The sequence below is a fragment of the Podarcis filfolensis genome (genome assembly GCF_964270895.1).
Source record: "Podarcis filfolensis genome assembly, chromosome: 2".
In the NCBI taxonomy this organism is placed as follows: Eukaryota; Metazoa; Chordata; class Lepidosauria; order Squamata; family Lacertidae; genus Podarcis; species Podarcis filfolensis.
Genome location: NC_139605.1, coordinates 38,410,214 through 38,422,387, shown reverse-complemented (window position 1 = coordinate 38,422,387; position 12,174 = coordinate 38,410,214). Strand labels below are relative to the sequence as shown.

Below are 12,174 nucleotides of genomic sequence, written 5' to 3'. Positions count from 1 at the left end.
ACAGTATAGGAACATGCATGTACTTGCTTTCTCAAGCCAGGGACAATGACATTTAGATTAGTGGTCTGTTACTTATGACTTACAGCCTGGAGTTCAAAAGCTTGTTCCCCTTCCCCTAGCATGTTCATCCTGATTCTTCATATTCATGCTTCTACCACAAAAGATCTAGATTTGCTCTTTCGAACATGGCGTCTTGAAACCCACCTACCTAAGACCATCAATAGGGCTGGCATCATACTACTGGAGCTTTCCATAAAATGCGGGCTGCACAGCTTGCATGGCACTCCCAAAGACTGGTCCGGGGGATTCTATACTTTTCTAGGTTCGAGAGGGGCAAGCGTTATAGACTACATCTGGTCCTCTTCGGCATTTAATGATAAGGCATATTGTTTCAATGTGTTCAACAGAACCGAAAGTGACCACCTTCCAATCGCCATCTCCTTCCCCCACACACAGCTGGGGCTTCCCAGCTCATTCCACCTCCAGGACCCACTGATCTTAGCCCCCGGATGTAAGAAGTGGGATACTGTGGCGCCTACAGCAGGAGCAGCAGTGCTACAAAGAGATGTTTGGGCCAGTCAGTTCTGTTCTGTGCTGACTTGTTGTTATCCCAGCAGTAATGAGAACACAGAGCATAGGCCTAGGGTTGGGCATTGTCCTATAAGCTGTGGATGGCTTTGGGGCAAATTCATGAAGGATAAGGCTATCATTGGCTGCTACAAATAATGAAGGGCATGCTTTGATTCCACAGACAGAGGCAGTAATGCTTCTGAGTAGCAGCTGCTGAAAATCACAAGTGGGGAGACTGCTATTGCACTCAGGTGCTGCTTGCAAACTTCCGGCAGGTTGGCCACTGTGAGAACAGGACGCTGGATTAGATAGGCCACTGGGCTGATCTGGCAAGTTCTTCCTGTGTTCTTACATTGAGCCTACTACAATAACAAATATCTTCAAGTTCTTATTATGGGGAGCAAAACTAATGAGCATGCCCTTCTTACTTTTTTCCAGAATCCTGGCCCCCTGCCTCAATAGGGTTTTTAGTCATTGCCATGAATGAATGTTTAAAATCTGCCTTGACAGGTTTCTCCTTTTTAATTGGTAAGCCACTGGCAGTGGCGCAGGCTCAGAACCTCACACATGAGCAGCTCAGCAGAGTGTGGCAGCTTGGCATGCGTTTGATCAGGCCTCATCCCAGCGCCACAATGGCTTCCCCCTGCTTCAGGCCGAGGGTTCACTGGGTTGAGCAAGCCAGCGACTGTTACTGACAGCCACCACTTCTTGGGTAATTGCCTGGAGAGTCTGGCCCAGCGGGAAGTGGTCTATCCTTGTGCCCACAGGGGTCTAATTATTTTGCAAGTGACGAGTGAAGGGTTTAGGTACTGTAAATGGGAAGTACTAAATAAGGCAAACCACAGAATTTTGGTTTCCCTGTCTTACGCCCTGTCTGGACAATGAAAAGCAAAAAGCAAAAAGAAATGCAGTAGAATTAAACAACAAACCAGGATAAAAAGCGCAGCACAGAAAGATAGGGTCGTATGTGGTATGTGGTGTGCTCTGGTCATAGCTGTCAACTTACAGATTTGAAAATAAGGGACCAGCAGCCTTGAAAATAAGGGACCAGCAGCCAAAATAAGGGACCTGCAGCCTCACCTGTTCCAGGCACTCCAGTCTTCCTGTCCTCCTGCAGTCTGGTCAAACTCATGCTGGGTAGCTTTGAGAACACTGTCCAACCAACTTTGTAACCAGAGGTTCAACTGAATAGAATCTGAATCACATGCACCACAAGGCCTATGCAGCCTCAACTTAAGATGGCTCCCCGGCCTGGCTTTGCACTGCAAAGTTTGCAGCAGCACGTGCAACAAAATGGCGTCCAGCATTCAAAAACCACCTCAGCTTGCATTAACTAGCCACACACAAGGCATGCAAGCTCCACCCCCCAGTCGTTCTTAGACTTCTTATTGGATGAGCAACACAGCCAAGCAACACAGTTGGAACCTCCCTCCTCCCTGGCCGGCAGGGAGGGAGGGAGGGAGAGGAGTTGCTTCCTTTGAAATTTAAGGGACATCATTTAAGGGACATTTAAGGGACATCCATCAATAAGGGACAGCAGCGGGACATGGCGCTGGAATAAGGGACTGTCCCTTCAAATAAGGGACACTTGACAGCTATGGCTCTGGGCCATGGGGTCACGAAGAGTCGGATATGACTAAACAACAACAACAAATGTGGAATAGCGCTGTGTGAACATTCAGTCATCAGTGCAAGGATTTCTGCTTGTAAAATGGAACATTCTCTTTCCCCCTCCCCTGGACTGTTCTAGGGGTTCTCCCAACCCTCTGGAGCAGGTTTTTGGAGGGGGCAAGGGAGGTGGGGAGGGGACAGAGGGGGCAAAGTCCTGTTGCACAAGTGGATATCTTTCTGCTGATGGGATATCACCCAGAACGTAAAATGCAAATCATAAAAGCGGAATTAAGACATAAAAGCCAACAAGAATTAAAAACAGCAAAGATAAAAATAGGCTAATTTGGGAAGGACTGGAAGAAAAGAAAAGTTTGTAATAAAGGCTGAGAACATCACAATGTTGGGGCTTCCTTCGCTTCTAAGGGAAGAGAATTTCAGAGAACTGGTGCCACAGCACAAACAGCATGTGCCCATTTGTCATGTTTTATTTTGCTTTCTACTGCTAGTATTTTTGCTACTACTGCTTTCTTGTTTTATTTACCATTTAATGTTTCATTGTGTTGATAGCTTCAATCCTTGTTAACAACAACAACAACAACAACAACAACAACAACAACAACAACAACAATTTTATTGTTTATATCCTGCCCATCTGACTGGGTTTCCCCAGCCACTCTGGGCGGCTCCCAGCAAAATATAAAAAATAATAAAATGTTGGGCATTAAAAACTTCCCTGAACAGGGCTGCCTTCAGATGTTTTCTAAAAGTTGTGTAATTCTTTATCTCCCTGACATCTGATGGGAGGGCGTTCCACGGGGATACTTTGAAGGTGCTCTAACAGAAGAGTGGGATTAAACTAGTAAGTGAGAGCCTAATCTTATTTTCTCTAATAATTTTTAGAGACAACCTGTTTATCAGACCTGTTGTGCTTTCCAACTCCATTGGGGAGGTTTTTTTGTCAGGCTTAGGTGTTCATCTTGATCCAGACATAACAGAGCACATGTGAAAACCATTTCCCAGGCAGAATCTTCTCTTAGATGCCTACCACCCAAGCATCTCAGTCATATACTACAACCAATCGGGTGCCTTCCAGCTGTTTGGTCTACAGCCCCTGCCAGCACATGCTGGAGGTCACCAGGTTGGCAAAGGCTGACACTGTGTGTGTGTGTGTGTGTTTATATTCATTCATTCATGAAACAGAGCTGCTAGTGGCACTTTTTAAAACTTCCCCCTTTCCTTTCCAGCTGCAGAGGACAGGATTCTGAAGTCCAGTTGGCATGGAAAGTCCGGTCGAAGTCCACTTCAGGCTCTTTACCACGGTGATCAGGTGAGTGAACGCGAAAAGGGGAGGTGGAAGGGCGTGGAGGGAACCGGCAAGAGTTGGGGAGTGCTCATTGTGTGTCAAAGTCCAGGCAACACACAACGCCTGCTATGATGCAACTTCGGTGTTACTATCTGCAGAGGAAGATGTGCATTTTTTCTTCTTCTTTTGTTAGGACAACTTTGCACCCAGGCCACAATTTTTTTGACCCATTTTATTCTGCCTCGTTGATAATTACAGAAAGGTGGTGGGCAGAGGAGGTAAATTGCCAGTTTGGTGGTTTTGTGTATCTGGAAAGGGGATTGAGTTGCTCTCATGCCCTGGCCACCCTGCTTTCAAAGCATCCAGCAAGCGAATCAGGAGCAAGTCCTCCCAAAGGATAGCTCCACTGTGAGCATGTTGGCTTTTTCCCCTCTCCAAATAGTTTGCAGAAGTTAGAATCAGTGGCATCAGATGCTTCTGCTGCATAGCTCAGGCTCTTGGGCTGCAAGTATTCTGGGAGGCTTCTGGCAAATATATCTAGATCTAGAAAATTGGGTGGAGTTATTTCTCCCTTAGAGGTTAGACTCAATTGTCACTCCTGGGGAATCTAACCTGCCATCTTTTGCATGTTAAAAGCATGTGCTCTACTGCTGCACAATGACTTTCCCCAAAGGTCCGCAGCTGTCCCTGCTGTTGCTCAGAGATTTGGTCTGGCAAGAGATTTATCCCCATAGGTTTATACCCTACAAACAGTGGATGACTTAAGCAATCCTATGTCTGGATTGTACCACTTTAGGTTGCAGGGGGAGGCATGCATGATTTAACAATCCCCTACACTTTTTTTTTTTTAAGACCTAATTGCTGGTAACCTTTCCCACTGATGAGGCAGTTACCTATTTGTGGTGATTTTTTTGGTATGTTTGGAGGATCATTAATGGACATCGATCCCCACCAGCAGTTTGACATGGTGCAGTCCAGGTAAAGGTTTTGCCACCTTATCCGATGCCCCTGACTGCTTGGCCACAGACTCCATTTAGCAGTGTGATTTATGCTAGGGGACTGATGCCTGCCAAGGGCAACCTAGGAATAAGGAAGGTAGGAAACTCTCCACAGTTCAGATACCACAGGATACTCCCTGTGTGTGGCTGTTGGAGCTTGCCAGAATACATTTTATTTTCTCCTCGTAACCACCTACTCTTGCCTTCCTTTTGACAATTAATTTAATGGAAACAGGAGAAAATGAAAGCCAGATAACTGCTCCCACGGCAGCGATGATGACTCCCCAGTGAACCCATATAGGAAACGGAACGGCTGCTTTTCAGTGTTATAACGTTTCTGCCTTAATGTCTCAACTGTGTTTTTAAAGAGGAGCCATTGCAAGCGCACAACATTCTATAACTTTTAACCCTTGTGTTACACAAAAGCCGCCTGGCCCTTGTGAAACGGGGTGAGTAAATGGCTCCTGACGTAGTCAATAACCATAGCTTCCTATCTAAGATGTGCCCCAGCTCTGGGAGATGTGAGTTCAAATCCTGGGTCAGCTTATGAACATAAGAGCCCTGCTGAACCAGGCCAAAGGCCTCTCTCTAGTTCAGCATCCTGATTCCTGCAGAGGCTGGCCAGCGAGGTCTCTTGGGAAGCCCTCTAGCAGGACCAGGAGCAGCACTAGAAATAGTCCTCTCCCAGAAACTGGTATTGGGAATAATGCTGCCTCTGTTCCTGGAGTAGCCACTGGTAGTCTTATTCCCTGTGAGTCTGCTGTCTTTCTTTTCAAGTCACTGTGTCTGAGCATTGGTCTTACTCCCCACCTTGGAAGTGACCACAATCAGATCTAATTTTGCTGGATGACCAAAACAATAAGGTGTGATGTGCCTGCTCCACCCATCTCTCTGTCTGGCATTAAGAGAGTGGGTTGGGTTGTTTTTTTTAATGTTATCCCTCTTCCTTTTGAAGAGCGTGAACAAGTCTTATTTGGCCTGGCAGATGCCAACGGGTGAGTGAGAAATTGAGGCAGGCATGGTAGGTTGAGTAAGCAGGCTCCTGGGCTGTGATCTAACGGTGCCTGACAGCTGTCAGGAACCCTCAGAAGACAAATGTGAAGGAAGCAAAAGGTCTACCTACGCGTTGCACAGCCCCTCCTAGGAAGAAAATGCTGTTGCTACGTAGCGGGAGCCTTACTTGAAAAGGTTTTGTGTTGTGTAGGCCAGATTGTGGTTTCAGAGCCGTATGCTTTTTAGTAGAAGCTCCTTGCTTAAAGCTAGGAATGCTTTTCTGGGCGCAAGACAAAGGATCTGCTTAATTGTGTAACAAAATGCAGAATGCGCCCTGCGCAAATGTCCAAGATTTATCTCATGAACAGAGCTTTAAGCCCTCTGTGGGATGGCGTAGCTGATTCCCCCCTCCCCCAGAGAATATTTTGCGAACGGGGATCTTCAAAAGCAGGCCTTTGGCACGACATCAGAACTTGTGTGACGGTGGAAGGAGCAACCGAAGGAATAAATGCAACTGAACCCACAGCTGCAGTTCACGTGCTGAAACGAGAGCTTTCTGTCTTTAATGAAATAGGAGGGAGAGAATCAGGGCAGACTCCTTCAATAAATTGATGTTGCCTTGTGTTTCTTTAAAAAAAAGAGGGGGGAGACAACGGTGGGCATAAGTGTAGAAGAAAGCAAGAGGAACACACATGCATACCTTCCAAGTCATGAATCCAGTTCTTGAACTTGTTCAGAGTAGCAAGCCCTGGGGCATCACCATGACCTTGGAGTGGCCTGACCTGACCCCTTCCTAACAGATGGCTTGCACAGGAAAGAACCGCAATAAGGAGCAGGGAGGCTGGGATGTTTGAATAGCCCAAGGCAGTCTCTGCTCACGTCATCCTGTCCCAGAGTTAACTTTGCCCTGCCAAGAGCACTTGGCCAGGCCTTTCATGAAGGAAGCTTTGATGCTCCCTTTTCCTTTGCCTTCAGACAGTGATGACTTGACACACTTTAACAGCACCTTCCTCCTCCTCCTGCAACTCTCTTGTACACACAGCCAGGTTAGATCCCCCCCTTTCCAAACGCGCCAGCTGGCATTTTAAATCTTGTGGCATTTAGTTATCACCCAAACAAATTAGCAGATGTACAGGGAGAGAATACAAACAAATGACGCCCCCCTCCTTGTGATTCAGGTTGCTAAAAGCTCTGAAGGGGTCGTAAGGAGCCTTGTATCATGTGGGCACATCTACATTAAAAAGCCATATCAGGGTTGTTGTTTTTTTAAAAAATGGATGTATCCCCCACCTGTTAAAAAGCATGTGTGTGTGTTTCTATAAACGTAATTAGACACACACACAGTAAAAATATCTACAACAATAAAAACATTACAGTGCATATAGATAAAACAGTACAACTGTGAGGATTTATAAAAATGAGTTAGAATATGCAGACTTTTAAAAATATAGGCCATACCAGTTGACCTCCCAAATAATTCTGGGAATTGCAGTTAGGTGAGGGTGCTGCACATTCTTGGTGGCTACAGACTTCTCTAGGGTATAAATATTCTTTATGTGAATGCCTTTTTTCATTGCAGCAACATAGTTGAGGTAAAGGTAAAGGACCCCCGGACGGTTAAGTCCAGTCAAAGGTGACTATGGGGTTGCGGTGCTCATCTCGCTTTCAGGCCGAAGGAGCTGGCATTTGTCCACAGACAGCTTTCCAGGTCATGTGGCCAGCATGACTAAACTGCTTCTGGTGCAGCGGAACACTGTGACAGAAGCCAGAGCACATGGAAATGCTGTTTACCTTCCCACCGCAGCTTCACCTATTTATCTACTTGCACTGGTGTGCTTTCAAACTGCTAGGTGGGTAGAAGCTGGGACAGAGCAACGGGAGCTCACCCTGTCACAAGGATTTGAACCACTGACCTTCCAATCAGCAAGCCCAAGAGGCTCAGTGGTATAGACCACAGTGCCACCATAGTTGAACCCCACCCCTAGAATTGTAGAGTTGGCAGAAACCCTGAGGATCATCTAGTCCAATGCCCTGCAGTGCAGGAATAAACTGTCCCTCCTTCCTCCTCTTACTCTTTTGCCAACTCTGTTGCCAGCCAGAGAAGAGGTAGGTGCAGGGTTTTTTTGAAGGGAAGTTGTCCCAGTAGCAGGTGATCTCCTGACAACTGCCTTAGAAAGACCTTCTTGACACGTAGGTGTTTGTGGCCCTGAGCAGAGAAAAGGTTGGGATCTGGCCAAATGCACTTTACTAGCCAAGTGTACAGTGACTCTTTCCACCTTCCCCCTTCTGTCTCCTCAGTTTGAGCAGTCCTCCCTGCAGGCGACGCACCAGCGCAGGCGGGACCTGCTGAACAAGGTGTGCAACCGTTACACACGCAAGCGACGCCTCCTCACTCCTGACGACTTGCGCCACCTGGTGGTTGACGATGTTCACGGGCTGCTGTACTGCTACGTCCCCAAGGTGGCTTGCACTAACTGGAAACGGGTCATGATGGTCTTGACCGGGCAGGGCAAGTACCAGGACCCGCTGGAAATCCCAGCCAACGAGGCACATGTGGCTTCCAACCTGCACACTCTCTCCGAGTACAGCATCCCTGAAATCAACTACCGCCTGCGCAACTACCTCAAGTTCATCTTTGTGCGGGAGCCTCTGGAGCGGCTGGTCTCTGCCTACCGCAACAAGTTCACCCGCAGCTACAACACAGCTTTCCACAAGCGCTACGGGACCAAGATAATCCGGCGGCATCGCCAGGACCCCAGCGACGAGGCCCTGGAGCACGGCCATGACGTGCGCTTCGAGGAGTTTGTGTACTACTTACTGGATCCGCAGACTCAGCGCGAAGAGCCTTTCAATGAGCACTGGGAGCGAGTGCACTCCCTCTGCCACCCCTGTATCATCCACTACGACGTGGTAGGCAAGTACGAGACATTGGCCAAGGACTCCAATTACATCCTGCGACTGGTTGGGGCTGACGCAGGCATCAAGTTCCCCTCCTCCTCCAAGACCACCAGGACCAACGACGACATGACGGCTAAGTTCTTCCAGAACATCAGCCCCTTTTACCAAAGGAGGTTATTTAATTTATACAAAATGGATTACTTGCTCTTCAACTACTCCATCCCGACTTACTTGCGCACCCGATGAGGTGGTGACCAAGCAGCCGGGCCTCCCTTTGCCTTTCCTGGTTTCTGCTGTCAGCCAGTGAACATAAGATAGGAGATAACCTTTCCCCTCTTGTTGTGATGGTCAATCCATTGGGATTCCAGTTTGTCAAAACTGCAGCCACTGTTCCTGTCTCTTCCTTTCCCTTATTTCAGTTAAAGAAATCTACTGTTGTTTGATTATCCTTCCTCAGCCAAAGAGAATTTTTCCAGGAGAATACAGGAATTGTGGCCTTTTTTTTTTTGGTAAGGAGATTGGAGAATCAGCCTGGAGCAATCAGAGAAGCAATAAAACATGATATGAATTTTATGTGTTGTTTAATATTCCCCCAAAGCCTCTCTCTCTCTCCTCGTAGATTGAAGAAGCAGGGGTGTGTGAGCCAAAAGTGTCTTATTGTGAACAATGTCTTAGTGTGAACTAGAATTTTTCTGTGAGACAAAGCCTTATTTCATGTCCCCTCCTCGCTCTTTCTCTCTCAACCAGTGTTGGATATGACTGAGCACTTACTGCACACAAAGCCCACCAAGTTATACTCCCAAGCAAATTCCATTTATATGAATAGACATTGCACTGGGGCAGTGCTGCTTAATAGATTGTCCATTGGAGTAGGGCGGGTGTGCACACATATTTACATATATGAATGGCCTGAACCAAAGCAGAAATGAATGCCTTTCTTCAATCCTTAAAAAAAACCAAAAAACAATGTCAACATGCAGTCATTGCATGAAGGAATTGCTGTGGCTTTCTCTCTTTATGTGCATAACTCAGGAGTAGCCAACGTGATACCTTCTATATATTGTGGACGACAACTCCCATCAGCCCCAACCAGCATGGCCAACAGCCAAGGATGATGGGAGTTCAAGTCCAAAACATCTGACAGGCACCAGATAGGCTACCCTTGGCCTAGCTCACCATGGGCCTAACCAATTTAAGCTCCAGAAACAGGTTCTTTAATCTGTGAAAAATGGGTGGAGATGGAGGCAGAGTTGGGAACACCCTTGGGATTAGAAGGCTAGCAATGTTTCGTTTTACCAGTCTGAGGGAAAATGTACCTTGAATTAGAATTGAGCTTTTTGATCTGGTTCGCACAACCCAGTAAGCCAAACTATGGCTTATGGGGGACCACATGGGCATCTGGGTTCCCAGAGAGGAGCTTGCCACTGCTTTGTTCTCCCACCCTCGGTCATTTTTGCTCCTGCATTGTGCTAAGCCAAGGTGCCATCTGGACCAGAGCTTGTAGCTAAGTGATGTCTCATTCACTATGAGTTGTAACCAAGAGCAAGCCTTTGGTTTCTCATGTTGTGTGAACCAGGCCTTTGTGCCACACACCATTTACTGTCCCACCAGGTCTGGCTCCATAGAAGGGATCCTATCCACCCCACAGACCTCTCTTGGCAAACGGAGCATGTAGAACATGCCTTGTAGGACTAGTCAGTTTCCTGCCCTTGCAGGTATCCATCTTTCTCTCATGCGATTTCCAGAGGAGGGAGATAATGTCCCTGGGAAGATGGATGCCATCTTCTCTCTAGGAAAGCCTGCATCCTCTTTACCAATCATCATTCTTAGGAGGGAAAGAAGTGTATATTTTTAGCAGTGGCCTTCACCTCAGAGCTAGCCACTCTCTAGGCCTGAAACAAAGGATAGGATGTAGGGCTGTAACTCTGAGGTGGGGCAGGCAGCATTCTGTATTTAGCTGCTGAGCTGTGGGCTGCTAATTGCAGCTCCAGAATAAATGCAATCCCTGTGCCCTGTAAATTAGAGGTGTCTGGAATGTTCAGAGCAAAAGCTGGACTTTTGGAAGTGGGAAATAAAAATCCCCCTTCCCTTCCAAACCCCCAACCATGCTTTTAAAAATGTTGCTTATAGTTCTTCACAACCCTTTTGTTCCACCCTCTCTTTTGCTCCTTCAGTGCCATTGTTTTCCTGCTTTCCCAGCCCCAATATGGGGATCACATATTGACCCCTATGAGGTCACAATGCCATATAGCCAATTGGATTTTACTAAACAGTGACATCGTGACACATACTTGGAGTGGGAGCTGTGCTTCTTTTGCTGACCCTGAGAGAGGGCAACTGCTTTCTCCTTTGTTTCCAGTCCTCCCAGGAAATTCAAACAGAAGAGGAGTACTTTCCCTAAGGGAAACACTTTTACTAAAGGCACTTCCCCTTCACGCCAACCTCACTACATATATTTATTGCCTTATTAAGGTAATGTCTCGACTGTTTCCCCCCATAGAATAGGCATGGGCAACCTGTGTCCCTCCAGATGATGTTGGGACTCCCATCAGCCCAAACCAGCATAGCCAATAGTCAGGAATAATGGGAACTGTAGTCCAATCATATCTGGAGGATCACAGGTTTTCATGCATGGCCTAGGACAAGAGTGTAACAAAGTATGCGTGTGTGTGTGTGTGTCCCCATGTTTGTGTCCTTTAATTGGAAGAGGGGATTTCTCCTCCCAAGTGGTCCTTCTCTGCTTGGCACTTTCCTCAGCTCCTTCCTTTATTCTCCTACCTCTAATTCATACTCCACACATTCAAAAGCATTTTTAAACCTCCCAACTCTTGTACAGAGAAAATGAAAGGGCTGAATGCTGAAACTTGGAGCCTCCCCTGCCTTGGGGGATATGAGGCTCCCTCATTTGTGTTTTTGCAAGTTGTGCCTCAGCTGGGCCAAGGTGCCATTCTGAGTGAAGGGATGGTGGATTTGGAAAGAGTTGGTGCCCTTAAAATTCTCCTTATCAACTGGATTTGGTTCAGGTTCAGGAAGAGTTTGGACAGAGAGCAGTGTTCATTGATTAGGGGTGCCCTGCTCTCTACAAATCCTACGCCCAGGAAGATTTGCCTTACATTAAGATTGGATTATATTAAGACTGAATGCACCGTTTGCCATAGACTGGTTTGCATATTGATCATTGCTTCCCATTCCCCCCCCCCAAAGCTGCCTTCATTTCATGGGCCAAGTCAATCCTCCAGCATATCCATTTTTATTTTGCTGCAAAGCACTTTGAAATCCCAAAGAACTTGAATGCACTCTAGAAGTGGGAAGGTAGGAAACCTTATTCAGTGATGACATGGGTTTTGGAGGGGAAGAACATGTCTGGAATGGTAGACATATTGCCAGATTTGGAGAGAGAGAGAGAGAGAGAGAGAGAGAGAGAGAGAGAGAGAAATTTCACTTGTAAGCCATGGTCAGTCTGCCTAGCTTTGGAGCATTTGTACTTGAAGAGACAAATCAGTTCAGTCCAAATGGACAGTTTTGCTTCAATAAAGCAGCATTTTTGTCTCTACCGTGTTACCCTTGTCTTTGTCTTTGTACATAATGCATCGCCTCTGTTAACGAACTGTGCTGATAAAGAGGATGACTGTGCTGCAGGCCTGGATCTGGTGACTTGGGCAAAGAGATGGTCCATCTGGGGCTCTCGAGCAGTGGCGTAGCGTGGGGGGTGCAGGGGGGGCCGGCCGCACCGGGTGCAACATCTGGGGGGGCGCGCTCGCACTCGCAGCTCTCTGCCCCCTGCTAAAATCCACTGGTTAG

At 47.1% G+C, this 12,174-nt stretch overlaps 1 protein-coding gene across 1 annotated transcript in view; it reads left to right on the top strand.

The window, feature by feature from the left end:
* Positions 1-11,926, top strand: part of CHST13 (carbohydrate sulfotransferase 13) — a 53,895-nt gene extending 41,969 nt beyond the window's left edge. The window contains exons 2-3 of the mRNA XM_083602800.1: positions 3,426-3,508; positions 7,774-11,926. Coding sequence (XP_083458926.1) covers positions 3,426-3,508; positions 7,774-8,619 — 929 coding nt within the window. The 3' untranslated portion in view covers positions 8,620-11,926. The remainder of the gene's footprint in view (positions 1-3,425; positions 3,509-7,773) is intronic.
* The last annotated feature ends 248 nt before the right edge of the window (positions 11,927-12,174 follow it).